At 54.1% G+C, this 20,931-nt stretch overlaps 5 protein-coding genes across 5 annotated transcripts; 4 read left to right on the top strand and 1 right to left on the bottom strand.

The window, feature by feature from the left end:
- Nucleotides 1-408: 408 nt before the first annotated feature.
- On the top strand, nt 409-1,218 carry J7T54_003996 (uncharacterized protein; the record flags this gene model as incomplete). The annotated part of the gene is made up of 3 exons (XM_051506194.1): nt 409-519; nt 583-1,129; nt 1,190-1,218. The coding sequence occupies 3 exons, from the start codon at nt 409-411 to the stop codon at nt 1,216-1,218; spliced, it is 687 nt and encodes a 228-aa protein (XP_051362586.1).
- A 650-nt stretch (nt 1,219-1,868) lies between these two features.
- J7T54_003997 (Versicolorin B synthase-like protein) lies at nt 1,869-3,489 on the top strand (the record flags this gene model as incomplete). Its single annotated transcript, XM_051506195.1, has 7 exons — nt 1,869-1,931; nt 2,006-2,373; nt 2,431-2,475; nt 2,525-2,621; nt 2,733-2,916; nt 3,052-3,432; nt 3,476-3,489. The coding sequence occupies 7 exons, from the start codon at nt 1,869-1,871 to the stop codon at nt 3,487-3,489; spliced, it is 1,152 nt and encodes a 383-aa protein (XP_051362587.1).
- A 34-nt stretch (nt 3,490-3,523) lies between these two features.
- J7T54_003998 (uncharacterized protein) lies at nt 3,524-7,619 on the bottom strand (the record flags this gene model as incomplete). Its single annotated transcript, XM_051506196.1, has 11 exons — nt 3,524-3,692; nt 3,768-4,378; nt 4,448-4,679; nt 4,754-4,928; nt 5,007-5,061; nt 5,129-5,211; nt 5,273-5,497; nt 6,405-6,716; nt 6,905-7,330; nt 7,386-7,529; nt 7,580-7,619. 11 exons carry the CDS (start codon nt 7,617-7,619, stop codon nt 3,524-3,526), a joined length of 2,472 nt encoding a protein of 823 aa, XP_051362588.1.
- Nucleotides 7,620-10,553: 2,934 nt separating this feature from the next.
- Nucleotides 10,554-12,012, top strand: J7T54_003999 (Microbial Terpene synthase-like protein; the record flags this gene model as incomplete). The annotated part of the gene is made up of 6 exons (XM_051506197.1): nt 10,554-10,813; nt 10,873-11,219; nt 11,281-11,527; nt 11,578-11,611; nt 11,669-11,895; nt 11,946-12,012. The coding sequence occupies 6 exons, from the start codon at nt 10,554-10,556 to the stop codon at nt 12,010-12,012; spliced, it is 1,182 nt and encodes a 393-aa protein (XP_051362589.1).
- A 3,502-nt stretch (nt 12,013-15,514) lies between these two features.
- J7T54_004000 (Guanine nucleotide-binding protein alpha-subunit-like protein) lies at nt 15,515-16,891 on the top strand (the record flags this gene model as incomplete). The annotated part of the gene is made up of 5 exons (XM_051506198.1): nt 15,515-15,632; nt 15,709-15,893; nt 16,030-16,187; nt 16,239-16,497; nt 16,547-16,891. The coding sequence occupies 5 exons, from the start codon at nt 15,515-15,517 to the stop codon at nt 16,889-16,891; spliced, it is 1,065 nt and encodes a 354-aa protein (XP_051362590.1).
- Between the last annotated feature and the right edge of the window lie 4,040 nt (nt 16,892-20,931).

Here is a 20,931-nt window from a genome sequence, read left to right on the forward strand (position 1 = left end):
CCGTGCCGGATTGAATGTCGCGACTGGGCTAGGCGTCGTCACCAGCACTGGAATTATTATTGGAATAGCTCATGCCGTCAATTATAGCGCTGTCCGTGGACACCTGCAGGGACACCCATTCAAAGGAGCATGCTTCCTCAGATGAAGTCCAAGTGAGTCGCGACATGACCGCGCCGCGTCCTGCCTTTGCAAAGGTCAAAGAATTCGAATAATCGGTGTGCCATGGATTGAACTTCTCAACGCCTCTTCAACAAGAGAATTGAGGTGATCAGCTGTTGCTCGCCGGACCAACGCATCCGCAATGACGTCGACATTCGGCCATGGTGGCTTCACCAGCTGATGCTGTGTTGAAAAGCGCACAGTGCCTTGCGTTCACCAATTCGATCCTCATCACATACGAACCGAAATATGGATGGCCATCAAGCTGGAAAGGAATCGGTGCCCGTCACGAATGATGCGGCCGGGCAGCCCATGTCTACACATAACAAAGTGCTTACGACCGGTGCGGCTGCGACACAGGTGAGTGAAGAATGCTACTGGTCGCATCGACTGGAGTTGTCATAGGCTAATTGACCTTACTAGGACTTTGAGCCTCTGAAAAATGTGTGCGCTCATCTCAACGCCTTCCACGCCTACGCCAATGATCCGAGTCGGTTTGTCGAGGCCAACCACTACTGTGCTCACCTGAATGATGAGGTTCGACAGTGCCTCCTCTACGACTCGGATGGGCCCAAAGCACGCCTGATTGGGATCGAATACATGATTACGGAAGCTCTGTATGAGACGTTACCGCCCGAGGAACGTCATCTCTGGCATTCTCACGTGTACGAGGTCAAGTCAGGCATGCTCATCATGCCGAATCGCGTCGTCCCAGAAGGGGTCTGGCGAATTGCAGAGAACGATGAGATGGAGCAGGTCGTCAAGCTGTATGGCAAGATCTACCACCTGTGGCAGACCGACAAAGGCCATCGCCTCCCGCTCGGCGAGCCGCAGCTGATGACAAGCTTCACCGCGGACGGTCAGCTTGACTTGGATAAGCACGTTGGCGATAGAGACCGACGATTTGGATCGGACTACAAGGCCAATGCTGAGGCAAGGAAGTACATTGAGGAACCTAAGGTCCATCCAGGTGAGTGGTCGACAGGCCCTGCTTTGCGAGCGATGACTGGAAGCTAATAGGGAGCTTCAGACGCGGATATGACCTGGAAGAAGACATGAGCACAAATTACAGAGCACAATTAAAGTACTATTATGTATTCCGGCATCCTGCTTTGGCACCCATGATCCACCCCGCGCTTTTGTGTGTTGGCAGGCAATGGCGATACTCACTCGTCTAATCAATGAGCTACGGTCTCCAACTCCTTCCAGCCACGGAAATGCAACGCACATGTTATACGTCTCAAGGAAGTTTACCGTCCTTCTCATGTGTGCATCAGGTGGCAACTGTGATCATCATGGCCCATGTGGAAACGGCATGGCCGCCACGTGCGTCTTTCTTCGCTCAACCCAGGCATTCAGTTCCACACAAAGAGCAAGCCATCAAGGTCGATAATTACCGATAGCTGGCTCAGGAGAGACAAAATTTCCGCATCGTCTTGATTGTTTGATGAATGCTAGAGTCGAGACCAAAAAGTATCCCACTCGCGCCATTCTGCAGCTGCATGCTTACGCCGGCTGCAGGTCCCTCCCACACCCGGCAATCCTCACCACACGGCCCACGACCCCGACATTAGACGAACAGACCCCTCTACCATGAAACCTAGGCGTTCTGTGGTTCAAGCGATGCCCAGTGGTGTCAGAAGCTCGGAGACTGGCTCAGTATGTAGCTAGGTAAGCAGCATCTGCGGCCGAGGAGTGCCCACCGGTCAATGAAAGCAAGAGAGCGGATCGTCTATGCCGATGGCGACATTATCCAAGCATGCCGCATGAGAGTATGGCCTGAACACGGCACATTGAGTAAGTTCACTTCGAGCTGGCTGATGTGACTGGATATGCGTGTTATAAGACACGTTCCCACGTGTCACTGTTCCATCCACGCACCTTCTTTTATGTGCCACTCTTCCAGCTTTGGACGTTTGAAACCCCCAAAGAGACCCAATCTCTTGCGGTGAAGCTTTCAGCATCTCTCGACAGTCTGGCGGCGCTCTTGGGTGTTGCCGCCCAGTATGTTGAGTCCCTTGGGGTTGACGGGCTCATGGGGTCACACTTTGGTGTGCTTAGCATCCCTGGAACATACGACTATGTGATAATAGGAGGAGCCACCGCGGGACTGACGATGTTCAAGAGGCTGGCCGAAGACAAGAGATATACCTTGGCAGTTGCCGGGGCCGGTGACTTTGCCGAGTTTGCCAACGGCAACAATAGCCAAATTCCGTACGTTTAAGTATACCTCAGTCCAGGCAGCAGACCGTCTGTCTGACAATTTCTCAGGGCTCTTGCGGCTTCCTTCATCGGCTCCGACCCCAAGATCAAGAAGTGAGCCAACTTGATCACGTATCTCAACAACAAGTACTGACAAGAGTAGCCCTTACCTCTATTGGTACCAATGGATGACCAAGCAAGGTGGCCTCGGCGGACGTAGCGTCGTCTACATGTCTGGCAAAGTCCTTGGATATGGCTCGGTGCGCAACTATATGTGGTACCACCGTGCCTCCAAGGCTGCGCTAGACAAATGGACCGAGCTCACTGGTGACGAGTCTTACTCTTTCGAGAACATACTGTCGTATTAACAGAAGAGCGCCGAGTTCACACCGCCAAACGAAGAGTACCGCCTCCACAATGCGACTACGCTGTACGACGAAGATTACTGGGGTCCCGACAGTGGCCCTCTCCAGTTCGGCTATCCCAACTGGGCCAACCCGATCTCGTCCTGGATCGCCCGCGGACTGGAGTATCTTGGACTGGAGAATCTGCCTGGTTTCGCCGACGACAACCTTGACGGCTAGGATTATACCGCTTTCTCTCTGGACGCGGATACGCAGACGAGGAACTCGTCATCATCGCCTTTCCTCCGCGCTGGTCTCCGCGACGACCAATCTCAACATCTACAAGAACGTCAAGGCCAAGAAAATCCTCTTGACGACGACAAGAAAGCCATTGGCGCCGTCGTCGAGTCCACAGGCGTCGAGTACCATCTCAGCGCCAGCCGCGAATTCATTGTCTCTGCTAGAGCGTTCCGCTCGCCTCAGCTACTCATGGTTTCCGGTATCGGCTCCGAGAATACTCTCAAGAAGTTCGGCATCAAGGTCATTTCCAATCTCAAGGATGTTGGCCAAAACATGCGGGATCACATCGCCTTCAGCCCCTCGTACGTGGTCAACCTGCTCACCCACAGCGCCATGTCACGACCTGACTTTGCCGTGGAGCAATTGACAAACTACCAGAGCCAGTGGACCGGACAGCTCACCAACTACGGCGGCGACGTCCCGGGCTGTCAGAGAAGACTAAACTTTAGATACACGTGTCTAACTTGGAGCGGGCGTGCATTAATCTCCATGTACTCCGTACATGTGGCTTGGACCATCTACCCCTGTGCTGCCCTAATACGAACACCCTTGCTTGCCTTGTCGACCTCGCCGATAAAGCAGTCTCGAATGATATCAATGTCTTTCTCGCGCGTGGTATCAAAAAGGTCCCAATTTGTCCTCCGGAAGATAGATGCAAGAGCAATGTACATCTCTGCCCAGGCAAGACTGCAGGAAGTGGTTCGTTAGCACGTTCTATAAGCAAGCAAGACGAGCAAAGACTAAACTGGAGGAGGGACGTACTTGGTGCCCAGGCACATGCGGCTTCCCCGCCCAAACGGTACGAAATTCCTGTTCATTTGCTCAAGCTTCTCCTTGTCTGCATTTAGCCACCTGTCCGGGTCAAAGGTCCTCGGATTCGCAAACACCTCGGGGTCATTGAGAACATCGCGCAGTGTCATGCTAACTGGCGTGCCGGCGGGGATGACCCAGTCCTTGTACTGGAGCGGCTGCTGTGGCGAGATGAGCGGGAACCTTGACGTGAGGAGGCCGTTGAGGCGCAGGGTTTCCTTGATGATGGCCGTGAGTAGGGGCAGCTTCTCGAGGTCCTTGACGGCAGGACGGTCGTCGACCTTGGACATGACGCTCTTAATCTCCTCCTGGAGCCGGGGGAGGAGTGTCGTCCGGTTCTCGAGTAGGAAAAAGGTAGCGGTAGCGAGGGCGCGGCCGGTGGTCTCGCCTCCAGCGGCAATAGCCACGACACCTTCTTGGGAGATTCGGTCGTAGACCTTTTCGACGTCCGGCAAGGAAGGGTTGGCGAGAATGGACCTGAAAATGTTGCGCTTCGCCCTGGGATCGTCCTTTTCATCACTCTCATGCGCCTTGATGGCTTCCTTGGCTTGGAACTCCATGGTCTGTTTGCCAGCATTAGCCTTTCGCAAACATGTACTCCCATGGAGAACGAGTGTGTCTCAGATACGTACCCGGTGCAGACCAACAATACGGGCGAGCTTGGGGTCGCCAATGTTCAATAGCCAGATGGGCATGCTCAACGACAGCGGCGTCACCCAGCTCCACTGGCGGGCAATGGGCGCCGTGTTGGCCAGGGCACTAATGGTCTCTTGCCATTCCAGTGCCTTTTGCTCGTCGTGGAGAAGATTGAGGCACTTTTCGAGGCAATAGTCTGCCACGGTGTCCGTTGTGAAGGCCAGGTAGCTGATGTGACATGTTAGTGTTTGATCTATCATACACCCTGGCAGTCGAGCAGCCGTAGTGGGTCGGTCACTCACTTGGCGCGCATCTCAGCGAAGCCATCGCGGGCGATTTGCGTATTGACGCGCTCAATGAGAAGATCCAACTTGTCGTAGATGATGGGCTCCTCCTGCGTGGCCTGCGCCTTAGAGAAGAGAGCGCTGATCGCCCCACGACGTTTGCGATGCAGGTCAAAGGCAACGGTCCCGAAAACTACGCAAAGTTCAACATGTCGTGTTCCCTCTTCTTCCCCAGAGGGAGTAACTGAAGCTCAGCCGCGAGATTACATACTTCCTCGTGGTGTTCCAGTCAGGTAGGCCGCAGGAGGATACTTGTCTCTGATGCCCTGGAAACGATATGATCAGTAAACATACCCAGTTGCGGCGTTGGAGGGCATTTGTTTTTCGGCATACATTTGCCGGACCGGTGTATAGTGAATCCAACCAGGCAGTGTCGTCAACGTGAATCTCGTGTGGGTTGATTCGCACAATGGGGCCTAGCAGGCAAGGGAGTGACTGTCAGCGAACTTCTCCTCCACAGTGTTCATGATGGCGTACCGTAGACTTGGTGCAGGCGCTGGAGCTCCATCATGAACTGGCCGCCAGGACGCACAAAAAGGTCAAAATATGCCTCGTACCATCCCGTTGCTGCCGCCAGCTTGGGACCCGGGAACTTGGACAGAGGATGAAAGTACACTCGCTGGATGAGCAGGCCGACATAGTACACCACAATGGCGCCGGCCAGGCAGCTGTAGATGAAGAGCGTCATGATGGCCCTGGTTCCTTCAACTTTCAGTCTTCTCGATGCTTTGAGGATGAACAGATGTAACCGTTATCTGCGAGAAACCCCCTCACTGGACGCGTTTGTGGGATGGCATGACCCGGCAGTCCGCACATCATTTGCTATTGATGTGACCCCGTCTCGAGGACCCCGCGAACGCACACTAGCCTCGCACAAGACACCAAAGTCGTTGCGGGCGGGCACGTTCGGGCACCACTTCGAAGCACCATGCGTTAGCGTAGTGTTCGTTCGGCCTTGTGATGTTTCCAGTCGGCACCTGGGACCGTCAATGAGTGGCTTGCTGGTCAAAGAAGCGTTTATCCTCGTGCATCTATCTGTTGATGCCAGACCGGATGGGGACATGGGCCCGGGTAGTGACGTTGCTAGTGGGAGGGCTGGATCCTCCTCAGACTCGATAATACGACTCGAGAGTCGAGACGCTCGACCAAGGTTCCCGTGGGCCTTGGAAGGTGGGCTACGGGCCGCAGAAGGGACCCTATGGCGTGTGCATAAGGCGGATCCGTCCGTGCAGGAGCGGGATTTCTGCCTGCTCTGTCGGGTCCAATGGTGTGTCATGGGCATGGACTCCTTGAGGGGTGGCCAGTCAGATTGTGCCGTGTCTGAGGACGGTGAAGAGTCGCAGGGATTGTCGAGACTTGACTTGAGAGGGCTGTATGTATGCATCTCGAGTCTGGCCAGATGCCTCGCCGCGAGCTCATGATCGCTGTGTGAGATGATGTTGATGGCAATCAATCCACAATGCATTTTGGTACAGTATCAGGACGGACGAAACTCAGTCGGTACATGGCATCATTCGAATCCCCATAAATAATTCCTCATATGTAACGGCACCCTTTATATCGCTCAAACGCCAAAAACCAGACAAAGCATACTACACTAGCGACGTACTGGAGTCGCTGTGAAGCCTCAAGTGACCGTCAGGTGTCGCTCCTACGCGGACAGAGTAGTTCACCAGCTCGTGCTGGTTGCGCACGCCGCGCGACTCTCCAGACACCGTCGTGGTTGTCTTCTTTGTAATATGCCCCTCTCCCTTCTCAAAGTCGGACCCGTTCTTCGAGTGTTTGTTGCCCGTGCTGCGTCCCTTGGTGCCAATGTTTCTGACCTTGTCCGTGAAGAACTTGCTGAAGAAAGGAAGGCAGGCGGAGACGACGGCGACAGTGGGTTCGATATACGTCCAGATGGATGCCATGAACACGGATCCTTTCACCGGTTAGCGACACATGCAAAGTTTCTTGGCCTGGGATGACACTGACTCGACATGTCCGTCACATCAATGGTACCAGTAACAGCCGCGCGGACAGTACTCGTGATGCAAGCACTGCGTCTTTTAATATAGCTCTCTCGCACTCATTTCCGGAATACTCACATTGAGCCCATCGCAAACGAACCTGCCACAAAGACCTTCTTGATCGGGGTCATTTGCAGCTTCCAGATGGGGATCAGGGGTACGCTCAGAATAAGCCAGTCGATAATAAAGTTCGAGACACTCGTCGCCCACAAAAATGCCAGCAAGTCGATGCAGCCGCCGGGCGTCAAGGGCTTCCAGACCTTGTGGATGGGCCAGCACTGGAATATGATGACGAACAGGCACGACACCAGCCAGCCAGCCGCAAGCCCCATGAGCACGTGGATGTAGACGAGGATTTTGCGCATGTGGCCAAAGATGCGCTTGTACGAGAGGAGAATCGAGAGCTTGAGCACACCCGTGAGCAGTGTGTATCCAATCTCCGGGGCGTAGAACATTTTGAAAAGCCACTCAGTTTCGCCCTCGCTCAGTGTCGCCATCGGCCTGCCCATGCCACCTTTCACAGCCACTTTTCCCGGTCAGAGGGCGCCGCCTATCACTTTGAGGTCTGTTCAGTCTCTTACAAAGTGTGTTCCCGACTGCTTGGAGCCATATCAAAACGAGCGAAAATGCGAGAAGATAGTCGTCAGCGCCAAGCTGTCCGTACCACCGAATCTTGAATCGCATGACAGCGCATATCGTGGCGACGACTGTGAGCACGTAGACAACTACAATTGTCAGCTACCGGCCTCTTGTCACCCTCTCTCACATCACCTACTGATGATGGCATTCTCGCCATCTTTTGAGACGTCTGCCATTCCGGCAACTAGCTGAAAGTTGTAGTCGTTGAGAAGCTTAATGTGAAGAAGACCAAGGACTGGCTGCCTGTACACTGAATAAGTATAGTTCTGGTACCACCAGGCCTTCAGAGTCAACAAGAGTCAACTACAGACCAGTTCAAGTGTGGGGGGCATTGAGTCTAAGCACCTTATATGTAAGATGCCCATCAAACGGACGATCAAGATGTAATACACCCTGTCCAGCCCCCAATCAGCCAAGGCAGCAGAGCACTTACACGTGTTGAGCAGAACCTCTGACTGGCTGTGAGGGGCAAGTGCCGACGTGGGAAGGAGTGGAAGACAACCTAGACGCATGCATACGCAAGGTAAGAAGGCAGCGTAGCATTTCCCAGCCCTGGTCGTGAAGGGTCAGGATGCCGATGACATGCTACCTTACGTAGGCGCAAACGGCGCGACGAACGACATTGAAATTTACCGAGAGAAGGCGGCCGCCGTTCATCAATTCGTTGCTCGCTTTCTCGTGCCTGAGAAGTTTTGCTTTGGATATACAAATCAGCTCAGACAACTTGTCTTGGAACAATCACTGGCATCTGAGTGTGTCCTGCCACATCCACGACCAGCTTCAATTATCAAATAAGTGCACCTCGACCATTCCGGCGAAGGTTCCGTACCGTGCAGGCGAAAGAGCTGAGACAAGCATGATCGCGTTGCCTGGCTAGAGTTCATCATCATCAGGCTGACGTCCGATCATGGTGTGCTGCTGCTGATCACGGGTGACTTGTCTTTGTCAATCTCACTGTTGTCCGCCCCAGGAAGAAATTTGGCAGGTCAGGGGAATCGCGCCGGGCAGCGCAGTAAAAAATAGTTACCATTTTCTGCTCACACAGTCGATGAAAGTGCGGCAGATGCGACCATGGTGTGAAGATCGACCCTTCAGCAGGCGGACTGTGATGCAGCTTGGGTTGCATGGTGGGTGGGGGGGACGTTCCGTCTGTGACGAAATCTCACTTGGTGGTAATGAACAAAGATGCGATTCCAGGCATTATCGGGCTCCGCGAGGGCGCGCAGGTCTCTTCCGACACACATTGCCGAATATTACGGAGGTGCCGGTGGATGAACAGGAATGTGAGGCTAGCGGTGTGTTATAGCGGTGGTGAGCGTTAGATAATGGGCTCAGAGTCTCTCAGCGTCAGGGGTCACTCACTCGAGGCACATGCTCACGTGTATCATGACGCTGCACGGGCACTGCTGTACCACTGCTACCCAGGTACTTTGCGAGCAATCAGCATACTGTCGCACTCGAAGTCGTGAGACAGTAAAAGTCGGATTATCTCAGCAAGATTGCCAGCAGAGGCAAGTGCTGCTGATCAGATCGTGTCGAATCTCTATTATTTCGAGCGGTCAGACATGCGTTCAATAGTCTATAGATCAAGAAGCCAAGAGTTGTCTGGGGCCTGGACTGACATGGCGGCGGCGCGGTCCGTGGCGGGCTAATTGGCCATAGCCAGGGTTAGTGCCAACTGCGTCAACCCACCCGAGCGCTAACATCGCCATCGTCCAATAGAAGGCCTTGCAGAGTGCTCACGGTCACGTGCAGTCCCGACAGCATTGAATAGGCCCACCCCCCAGCCCCAGGCAACCTCCTCCCCAGTCTGCCACTCTTATTACCCCATTCTGGCCCCGAGGAACTTCACCACTTGGACCAGCCAGCCAGTCAGCCAGCTCGAGAAATGTGGACGAATTCGCGCAGTATGCGCCGAGAACGCCAGCATTCACCGACCTTTCGACAAATGGCTTTCCCGACGTCTTGTCGTTTACGACTTACGAGGCCCCGCATCTCCAAGTGATCCATCGAGCGGGGCCAGGGTCGCGCACCTGTCAATCGTTCTTGGGGCCGCAAGGCACTGATCTGGTTCCCTTCCCTCGGGATGACGCCTTGGAGGGGGGCGCCATGTTTCTGCATGACGAACGACCAACAGCGTCCATCTAACCGCTGCCTGGACTGGCTCGGACTTCTCTCAAAGGTTCGTTCGCATTACAGGGTCTCAGCTGTCCAAGTCGGCCGCGATGACACCAGAACCCAATATGCAACGAGTTCGCAACTGGCTGACAGTCACCTGTCGAACGCCTACGTACATTAGTACATGCAATGCGAGAACCTGGCTTGCTTCCATCTCAATGAGACTAGTCTCGTCTTAATGCACGAGATCGGCAAGGTTCTTTTTACTTCACGACGGCCTAGTTCAACATCACCACCACCACCACCACCTCGGCGAGGTGAAGACAGCTCAGGACGGAAGGTGTTGCATCAAAGCCTACTCATGATTGAGTAGGATGTCAAGCGCATATAGGCTGATGCACGGGCTTTGGTACTGAGAGCCAGGCATGGTCAGAGGTCTGTTATCGAGGTCGGTCTGATACCCTTTTTCGTGTGCCTCCGAGCTCATCCGGGCTGATACGCCGTTGAGCAAAATACTCCCGTGATGGAGTGCTCCTTTTCCGAGCGAGTATTCCAGTCTACCATGATAGTAGGTGACGGATCACTCTCCGCCCCCTTTCAGCTAATCAGATCCCCATGTGCTTTTCAGAGCTCCGTTCGCAACCAGTCCACTCCTCGGGCATGATGTGGGTTCCATTGGTCGGATGGGGGCGCACACCATTGGGTTCTTAGTGACAGTACGGCTATCTCCGCTACCCACCTTGCCATTCATCGAGGCCCCAGCGGGAGCCCATTCAGAAGCCTACAATCTGTTTAAAAGAAGGTTCACTGCTCCGCATGGATGGTGTGCCAGCTGTCCCGACCCTCTGGAACCGACAGCTCTTAGCTTCCCATTTCACGGGTCCTGTCTCATCTCTAGATATTGCTACCCTACGTGCATTCACATACCGTCAAGCAAGGCAAAGCAACCCCACTGTGTGCACAATCATACAATACGCCAAACCTCATCCACAATGTCTGCCACAAGTGTCCAGTTCGCAGGCAACGCAGCCACCGCCGCCCACTTCGACAACCTACTCCGTTTGGTGAATCACAAGGATGAAACTGTCAACGACGCCCAGCATGCGCAGAAGGAACGTGATCGTTTGATACGTCTCATGCGTGGCGCGCGCGTTCGGATTCCAGACCTCCAGGCCACGCTGGGCCACTGGGCTCAAGGAGTGAACCCCGAGATTGAGCGTCTGGAGCTTGATTCACAAGAGGCGTTGGCAAAGTGAGTGACTGAGTCGTGAATGCGCGAGGCCGCAGAGCTAAGTCATGTTCTCCTCTCAGGATCCTACACCGCCCCGAGGATTCAGGTCGTCTCAAAAAGATGAACAGGTCCGGCGTTGCTCTCTTCGGTGCGTCTTGGTGGGCGTATGCGCCGTATGAAGCCCTCCTTATCGCCACGCTCCTCTCCATCTGGCTGTTTGTGTGGGACGACGAGTCCGACTCGGTCGAATTCTCCGACCTCATCAACGACTTTGAGAGGTCATGTGCTTTCCGAAGGGAGACAATGGCGTACATCGAGGCGAGCATGCAGAAGAATCGCACATTCGACCTGTCCACCATCTCTACGAACCCTGTCGTCACAAACTTCAGGCCTGTTGGCGAGACTATTGCTGTACACTGCAACGACAGTAAGCTGACGCGAGACACAAGCATCATGCCTGGGCCCCCCTTGGCGCTGACACTGCTCAGGACAAATCAAGACTTTCCTTGACGAGCTTCGATTCTTCATCACGATGAGCGAGGAGGAACAGATGTACCAAATGACACCAAACATCCCCACCGTGGAGGAATACAGCAACCGTCGCATGGGTTCGAGTGCCGTGCGCGTTTGTCTTGCCATCACGGAATATGCCTTTGGCATTACGCTGCCTGACGAGGTCATGAAGGACGAGGACATGGAGAACATCTGGAACGAGACCAACATCATCATCTCAACGTGCGCTGTGCAACTGCTCCTATGCCGTGATTCTAGACTGACGGGCCCAGAACCAACGATATCCTCTCCATCAAGAAAGAAGTTGTGAGTCTCCCAGCGAGATCAACACCCCATCCTTTGACGAAGACTGACACGCCACAGGCCCAAGACCAGGTCGACACACTCGTCCCTCTGCTCGCTGATCGCCTTGGCTCGCCACAAGCCTCCATCGACTGCTCATCACAAATTGTGGAGGAGTCGGTCAAGCGCCTCGATGCCGCATCCGAGAGGTTGCTGGCTCGCTACGCGCACGACGAGAAGACGCGGGCGGACCTTGGCAAGTTCATTGAGGGTTGCCAATATGCTTGCACGGCGAATTTGAACTGGAGGTTGGTTGCCCTCTCTTGCTCCCACGCGATCTGTGCTGACATTGAAATAGCATGGTCTCAGGTCGCTACAGGCTGAACCTGACAACGATGAAGGGCGGCGTTTGGGTCACTCTGTGAGGGCAATCACTCCAAGGTTCCGTGACGTCTGAGTTGCTACAGTCATGCTTCCAAGCACGATGATAAAATTGGGCGTTCCCTCATTTCTGTTGGCGTTTGGATCAGTGCTTTGGTAATTTAGACTGTTCACGGATGCTCGTATCAAATATTTTGTCTAACACTTTCATGACTACTTGTTCTCCTCGGCAGTTCATATGCTTTGTATGTCATGGCCATTGTCGGTGGTCAGAATTCTCACGTTCCCATTCCATAGTCTAATGTGTTATCACGACCGCACGCCAGTGCAGAGGGTGCAGGGTAGCTTAAACGTGTAAGATGACGGATCTGACAGCATACCTACCATACGCTTGAGGCAGACTCCAGAGTCGAAAGAGAGACTTCCATTAACCACGATCGAGCTTGTAGCGCGCCGGAAAGACAATCGAAAGTTCCTGTCTTTGAATCAGGACTCGGATAGAAAAGGGGGGTTGCGCTGACGACACCCTCACGATATACTTGCGCTTCCGTCCCGCTGGGCCACGGACTGAGCGCATCTGGTGTGGTATAGGGTACGTTAATTGGTCGTCATCGGGAGGCGCTTTACGCGTACTTGGTGAGCCCAGGGGTCGAGATGACTTGGCAACCTCACCCTTTGCCATCTCATTTCGCAGCAACAGTATTTGTAATGAGTATGGATCCGAACTGTTGATCGGATGCAAGACACGCCGGTCGTGCTCGCGATATGCGACGTCTTTTCCGCGTGAAATACCGCGGAGTTCCGAAATTTCAATATCATTGGGTACTTGACATGCACATGAGAATTGCCGGCCGGCAGCCAACAACATGGAGTAATAATAATCAATCGTCAAAGCAACTTTGGCGGCTGCACTTAAAAAATTTTTTCGCGCCTCCAAAATTTGATCAAAGACCCCCGAGGGAAAGCAACCTCACAAGTGGCCGCCGCTAGGCCCCGACAAAGGTTGCTATCGTGTACGGAGTAGCACTGGGATGATCAAAAGTCGGACACCCGACATCGCTGAGGAAGCTTCGGGTGCCCCTCGCAAGTGCTACACCAGAACGAGGAAGATTCTCCAGTTTCTACGTAGACTACGTACTAATTGGTCTACCTGAAAGCTTCACGACATGCTATGAACTAAGGAGTCTGAGGTATGTAATTAATTACCCCTACACTCCGTAGATACGGATACATATGCCGAACACCTGCTCGAAGACACGGTCGGCAGGCAAAGAACAACAGACCGTCACGAGCCAGAATCGGCTTAAGCGCGGTAACAAGCGCACCTTCTCCCTTCTGGCGCAACCCGATTGCTCCTGGGTGTGTTTGCGTCGTGAACGCGGCAATTTGTCTTGTACCACCCTCTCACACTACGCGCAACACACCTGAGATATCATTGAGGTGTCAATGTGCCATTTCCATCGGCTCCGATGCTTTTCCCGGCTGGCCGGACTGCCGCTGGCCGGGACTGACTCGCATGGAGCTTTGTCATGCACCGCTAAAATAGCGGCTCTCGAAGGGTTGCTGACTTATTATGCCCGTACGATTCATTACAAGCCACCGGAAGATTTTTGCGCAATGCTTGGGGATGACGATCTTGGCGCCGGGGTCGGAAACTTTGGCGCTGCATTCCACATGGCGCTCTATATGTAATACTCCGTAGCTCGCGCGACACTTGCCGTTGCGACTCGCGAGTCCACTGTCCAGCAGGTCAGCCTCGGTCCTCAAGCAAGCACTCCCAGGGGATTGGGCTCGAGTTGGCTGATAAAGGTATGCATCGTGGGTCCTGTCGAAAATGCCGTAAAGATTGGAGAATCTGCAGCGGCGTAATTGGACGCGAGCTGCAATCGGTTTCAGGACCCTGCCAATGTGGAGCATCGCATGTGGGCACTGGGATCAGGCGTTCCGGTCGGTGACTCGTTGCAGGACTCAGGAGCAAGCAATAAGGAGAGACATGGATGGGCTGGGCTCATGGATGATGGAGCCAACGGAGTTGACTCGAGGTGCGGGTCGGCCTTGAGTCCTTGACGTCGGGGATTCGAAAATAATAATGGCCGGTCGAGGTACGTAAAGGGTTGTGGGCACGACGGAGGCTCTACTATGTACAACTAGCTCGCATCGAGGGGGCGAGGTAGGTATCTACTGTCCGTACGAAGTACTGTAAGTCTTCTAGAAGTATCCTATCCAGGAAACATCGAAGCAACTGTTCCCTGGTGCGTCAATGGCCTGCGAGATGGAGAGCAGCATCCGTCGACACAGCATCTGTCGACAAAGGATGGCATGAGCCAACAAGAAAAGTCTGGGGGGCACCTTCTCATCAGGCCGCATCCGTACGTACCTGGAGTCTGGTACGGACTGGATGCTGTTGGTCGTTGCCAGTTGGACATCTGGAGCGCACAGACCACCACCTACAGTATCCACCGAACCGCAGGCCCCCGGAATACTTCATTCTTTGCACTGCAACTAGACCAAAGGCTCAGCTCAGCATTTCGAGCCAGGCTAGGCCTACAATATTTCCATGGCCCTGAGTCGCGTGGCGAAAGTTAGGTGAAGCGCATTCGTTGCCAACGCGCGCTCGCGAGGGGGATCGATTCAAGCAAACTTACCTGACGCACGTATCTCGCTCGCACAAAACCATCTTGCCATCAATCCCCACTGGCTGAGCGGAGCGGCACGCAATCTGACCGTTTCGCCCAGGCCAAAGCCCCTGTCCTGGTCCCGAGACGCAACCGTACGTTCCCTCGACTCCATCATGTCTTCTCTCACCACTGGATTGCGACCTGGCCTCCTTTTCCAGAGTCCAGACTACCCATCCATCCTGGATCCATCCATCACTTGTCGGCTCTGCGCCGTCTCCGTCTGTCCGTCCCGCTGTCAGTACCGTTTTTTCCCTCACTCTGACGAGTCTAGTCTGTCTTGTAGCTCCCGGTGACAGGACGCCATCAGCATCTCCCTCCCTCCTCCTCCTCTGCAAGTTCCCAAGCACCTACAGCACTCTTGCTTGCGTTGCTTCTGCTGCCCACTAACCGCTCAGGCGACAAATCATCAACAATTCGCTGTAGTGTCTCACCTGCAGCCACCGGCCACGAGGTGCTTCAGCTCATTATCTCCAGTGAGAATCACCTGGCAAAGAGGCTGCATTGCTGGCTGCCGCTTGCGACAGGCGCCACTGTGCAACACATCACCTCATCCATTGTTTTATTTCCGGGGCGAACCACCAATAACGGATTTCGTCACCCCGATTTCTTGGAGTAAAGATTGCGACTTGCCGCCTGCACCTGTCAACTGTGCTCAGCCAGCCATCGTGTCCTGTCGACCTCGTACAACCTGCCTCCGTCTGGCACGAGTAGGGCCTGATTGAGGGGCTTTCCCAATCGCTGTCGCTACCCGTCCATTGACCGCGCGCCTACGACCGACCTCACCTCGCCGGTCCGGCCCGCCCGTCTGCGAGCGCTTCTCCGTCGTATCACTTTCGAGTCCTTGCGACGAAACGAATCCATATCCAAGATGTGTTTCGGTAGTCGCGACAAGGGCGATGCCGGCGCCGCCCGCTCGCGCGACATCGACAAGCAGCTCCGCGTGGACGAGAAGAAGATGAGCAAGGAAGTCAAGTTGCTACTGCTCGGTATGTCGCACGCACGTGTGCGGGCTCTCGCCCTGCGAATGTCAGCGCGGTGACTGACGTACTGTGTTTCCAACAGGAGCTGGCGAATCCGGAAAATCAACCGTTCTCAAGCAAATGAAGCTCATCTACGCTCAGGGATTCAGCAAGAATGAGAAGCTCGAGTGGAAGCCGGTTATTTTCAGCAACATTGTGCATTCCTTCAAAACGATACACGAGGCCATGGTTGAACTCAATATCCAATTCGAGGGTCCCGAGAACGAGGTTAGACATATCCGTCTCCGGAATGCCCTATCCCGCGCACTCAGCTCGGCCGAGCCCTGACCGAGGCCTAGCGGAACGGATGGAGGCTTGACGTGAGACATGGGGCGAATTGAGCGCGAGGCTAACTGTACCGCAGAAAAACATGTCTCTTGTCTTGGTCGAACGCGAGATCAGTGCCCAAGAGCAGATGCCTCTGGAGTTTCTGGAGCCCATAAAGGCACTGTGGTCCGATGGCGGCGTGAAGGCTGCGATAGCAAAAGGCAATGAATATGCCCTGCACGACAATCTGGCATAGTGAGTGGGAGCTTCATCTCGGTACTCGACACGCATAATGACTTGCTCTAGCTTTGTGGAAGAGATTGACCGTATTTGGGCGCAAGACTACGTTCCAAACGACCAAGATCTGCTACGCTCGCGACTAAGGACGACCGGCATCACAGAAACCATCTTCGACCTGGGGCAGCTTACGTATCGAATGTTTGATGTTGGCGGCCAACGTTCAGAACGAAAGAAGTGGATCCATTGCTTCGAGAACGTCAACTGCTTGCTGTTCTTGGTCGCGATCAGTGGCTACGATCAATGTCTCGTGGAGGATAAGGATGGTGTACGTTGCCTGCTTTGTGCGACCGATGCACTGATGCTGACTCTCCTAGAACCAAATGAACGAAGCCCTCATGCTCTGGGAATCTATCGCCAACTCTCACTGGTTCACCAAGTCTGCCCTTATTCTCTTCCTCAACAAAATGGATCTTTTCCGCGAGAAGTTGCCAAAGAGTCCCATCACCAACTTTGGCTTCACCGACTACCACGGTCCGGAAGATGACTACAAGGCCGCGAGCAAATACTTTCTGGACAAGTTCCGCGCACTCAACCGGAACACGGAGAAGGAAATTTACGGCCATTTCACAAACGCAACCGATACGAATCTTTTGAAAATCACAATGGGCTCGGTGCAGGATATGATCATCCAGCGCAATCTGAAGCAGTTGATACTGTAAGGGCCCCCCTAACGACACTTGCGAACCTTCTGCCCTACGACAAGTGGTCCTACGTCGACACGGAACATTCCCCTATATACTGGTCAAATCCTCCCTGTCATTGCAATGACGCCAGGGGGGAGCGGCTCTTCCTGTATCATTCTCTGTTCCCTTCCTTTGGGCGCAGGCATACCACAATCAGGCTTACCGGAGGACTCTTGTCAATTTCCTCTGTTTGAAGACATATAGTATGTACTAACCAATCTCGCAGCCTAAACTAGGCTCTGGAGAATTTTTACAGGCGGTGTCATCCTGCTGACGATAAGGCCGGCAAACATCGCCCCCAGCCCACCACACTACGGATGACGCAGGTCGGGCGGGCGTCATGTCACGCTTCACGACGAATGCCGATGCACTCCCGCCTGCATGCGATGAAGGATGGAGTCTGCATAGTTTACACAGCAGACATGATGGCATGGATCACGGGAGGCGATGTGTTGGATATCTCGCCGCACGAGACGCAAGGCAGGGGATGTTCTTTTTTTTTAATGTGTTTCGGACGGGCGGCCAAGCGCTCTGATTTACTTAATGATACCTAGGCGTCTGAGCTACGAATGCACACATCTATTACTTCTATCTCTTGGCTGCTGGTCATTCCACATGCGGGCTGGGTCTCTGTACGGCTGATGTTGAAGGGGCCGAAGACTTTCGGGTGCATGTATGGTGAGTGCGGCGTCGGGCCCTGACAGGGTGAGCAGGCGAAGACTTCGTGGGCCACACACAGCCTCTGCCACTGCATGGGACTGGCGGCTGGAGAGCAGAGCCTTGTCTTGTGGACGCTGCTATTTACTCCGGGCCACATTGGTTGCGCGCCACTATCAACCAAACCCCAACCCCCAAACCATGGGGTCAAGAAGAGCGCCAGTCGTGGCACCACTTGACATTTGTGCCCTGGATCTGTGCCTGTTCTCTGCGCCTTGCGAGCTGCAGAGGGTGATATGGACACGCTGGAAGCATCCCTGTTTTACTACATGTAGATACGGATTCTGGTGGTTACTTGGTCCACGAGCGGTTCAGTGTAGTCCAGTGCACAAGTTGGCGACCAGCCCTTTGCCTAACCCCAGACCGCCTCAAGAATACCGCGTGGATGTTGTGTGTATGCCAGTGGTCAGACTGTGTTCTGGTTTCAATGTGAAGATGCGTCTTGTAAGACGAGGGTGGGAAAGAACATTCTTCTGTCGAGCGAGTAACGGTACCTTAAGGTAGATTTGGACGCACAGCCTGACACGCCACTCGGCGCCTGTCTGTATGTGCATGAGTATGAGCGGGATGAATAGGAACAGAGTAGACACTATTTTCTTCTTTCTGCAACAAGATTGTTCGTGCATGCAGCCCGTGTTCTTGAAGCATAACGTGCCATCGTATTGAGCCATAGCATTTGGCGTACACTCGCGATCTCTATAGACCACCTCACTTTTGAAAAGACAACGCACATTCTTATCAAAAGGCTTCCAAGAAACTATAGCAGCCCCACGCATGATTCAACCCCTCTCTAACAGCTAAGTAGTCGGATGGGCCTCACAAGCCCATTCGGATGGTTCACGCCTCCATCGTTGTTCGCTCACGAACAGGCATGCAGTACTTGCGTCCACCTGGTTAAACACGGGCAATGTGACACGTCTATGCTGAGTGTGAGCCCCTCGTCCGGTTGGTCCAAGTTCTCAACCTCTTTGATAATCCTCGTCTCTTGTGTGGCGATAGCAAGAGCTTCATGTTCCAAGAATGGGGGTCATGACAATGAGGCACAGAGTGTCAGTAGTTAGCGGTCATTCGGATGAGCTTCAGCTCAGGGGTATCATACTAGCATTTAACCTCTCTAAAGAGAAGAAAACTATATTTCTGACAAGCATAAACGAGAAATACGAAATGAGCGGGAGAATCGTGGACGGACGACGTCTGTTGGGTTGTGGCTACTCTGCAGAGACGCTGCAGCAGGTGGTTGCCGCCGCTCAGGCGATGACATGGTCTACAAGGGTGCAAAAGTAGTTTTTAAGTAGTCAAGGAAATCGGCAGACATTTCGCCGTACATCATATTCATTTCTTCTGCCTTGGACTGAACGATTTGAGACATGTGAGGGGGTCGGGCTCAGGCATCACGATGAATTGACGGGGAGTTGACGATCAGGCAGTTCAGGTGACACAGGTGGCATGAAAATGAACGCCGGGCTAATCAGCATTACGTGTACTAACAGGACTAATACCGGGAGAGATGTGCGGAAAGGCCCAACGAAGCGTGGATGTCGCCACTGGCTGTGGTGGTGGACTACTCTGACATATACGATACGCCCCTCTCATCAATCAGCCTGTGGCGAAATGCATAAGCGAGACAGATCTCATCTCGATGGATCTACGATACACCCTGCAGCGTGCATCTCCTCTCACCTCATCCACCGCCGATGCAACTGCACATGTTCAGGCACAAATTGGGCCCAAAATTGTCGATCACGATCCAATCGAGGGATCCATACTCCAACTTCACACGTAGGAGTGCCGGAATCGGTTTACTATTACCTATTCACCCATTTTTCGTACGTACCTCAACTACGGAGTGCATGAGTATCGATAGTTGACAGGCGAGGCTCCGAATCCGTTCACGGACGGATACTCCTGGGCCATCACGGGCCTTGGAAGACGATGAAGATCTACGCGCTCGTTGCCCCTTCTAAGCACGAGCTTTTCAGGGTTCTCGCGGCAGTCTCTGCCTGACGTGCGTGCCTTGACCTGAGACATTTTCTTCTGCATGTTGGCAGATCTTGCACTGCAGACCATCAGCCACCATCTTGTTAGCGCGTACTAGTGATGAATCACACAAGACACATCCGACGAGAGATGCTCGTCCTTGCGAAGCCCGCAGGCCGGCAGCCAGACCGGCGCGCGGGGATGCATCTAAAGCTAATCTGCAGCACTGAGAAATGAGTGTAGGATGTGTTGGCGTAGTAATAGACGGTCAGGACTCGATAGCGTAAGGGACTCTTCTCAACGGCAGCTACTGCATGCTGCCGCGCTACTCCATACACCGGAGCCCATTTGGATTTTCAGGGCTGTCCAAGCCCGATGGCGATGTGCCACAATCATAGGAAGGCACTGTCGGCCTCTTCCTCTTCCGTTGTGCCTCAAACAGTTGGAGACCAACGTGCAGACAGCCGCATCGACACACCCAGGAGCTGTCACGCAATCAGTGCCCATGGAGACCTGCATATGCCCGCGGGCGCCAAAGCCCGGGAGGTGAGCATCCGGGTATTCGTGCATCTCCGCCTCCCTCTTGCCACTCATTTATGAGCGTGAATGAATCTGCGGCGGACGAGGCAGCCCCATAAGAGATCCTGCCAGGACTTTTGTTCTGCACGATGGCTGTCCGACTCGTCAGCAGATTACAGATAGAGCCCGAGATGGAGAGCAAGATGCCAGATCCGGACGACAGGGATTTCCTGCCCAAATTGCGCCTCATAATCCGTCAGCACATTTCTCCCGAGATCACTGCAGTATCAAGGCAAGGCCTCCGTCACCGACTATGAAAAGAGCTCGAGTCTACGGAGTAGTGACGACTCGATCACCGTGCACTCGTTGCGGGCAAGACGTTGGGAGGGATCGAGACGTCCCTAGGCCATGGGGGGCACAGCAGTGACCCCTTTTGCTGTCAGCCTTCCCCCCAAGAAAATCACCAATTAATTACATCCTCGTGCAAGCCTGTGTTCCAGACAAGGCCCCGGTTCGTTGGATATGCCGATGTGGCCCAAGCACTGCTCGCCGCCATCGCCAATCGTCGACAAGGCTTGGCCGAGACATAAAGTCTGGTGTCGGCCCGCATGGGTGGAGTGTCGTCTGTCAAGGCGCGTTTTGCACGCGTGCCATTGGCTTTGGAATCTGGCTGTCAACAGGGACCAGGGCCTGGTGGTCAACCTTCTCTGCGAGCCTGCTCATCCATCCGGGGGGGGGGGGGGGGGGGGGGGGGGGGGGGGGGGGGGGGGGGGGGGGGGGGGGGGGGGGGGGGGGGGGGGGGG

This window comes from Emericellopsis cladophorae (assembly GCF_022114955.1).
Source record: "Emericellopsis cladophorae strain MUM 19.33 chromosome Unknown NODE_19_length_326966_cov_119_582185, whole genome shotgun sequence".
NCBI lineage: Eukaryota > Fungi > Ascomycota > Sordariomycetes > Hypocreales > Bionectriaceae > Emericellopsis > Emericellopsis cladophorae.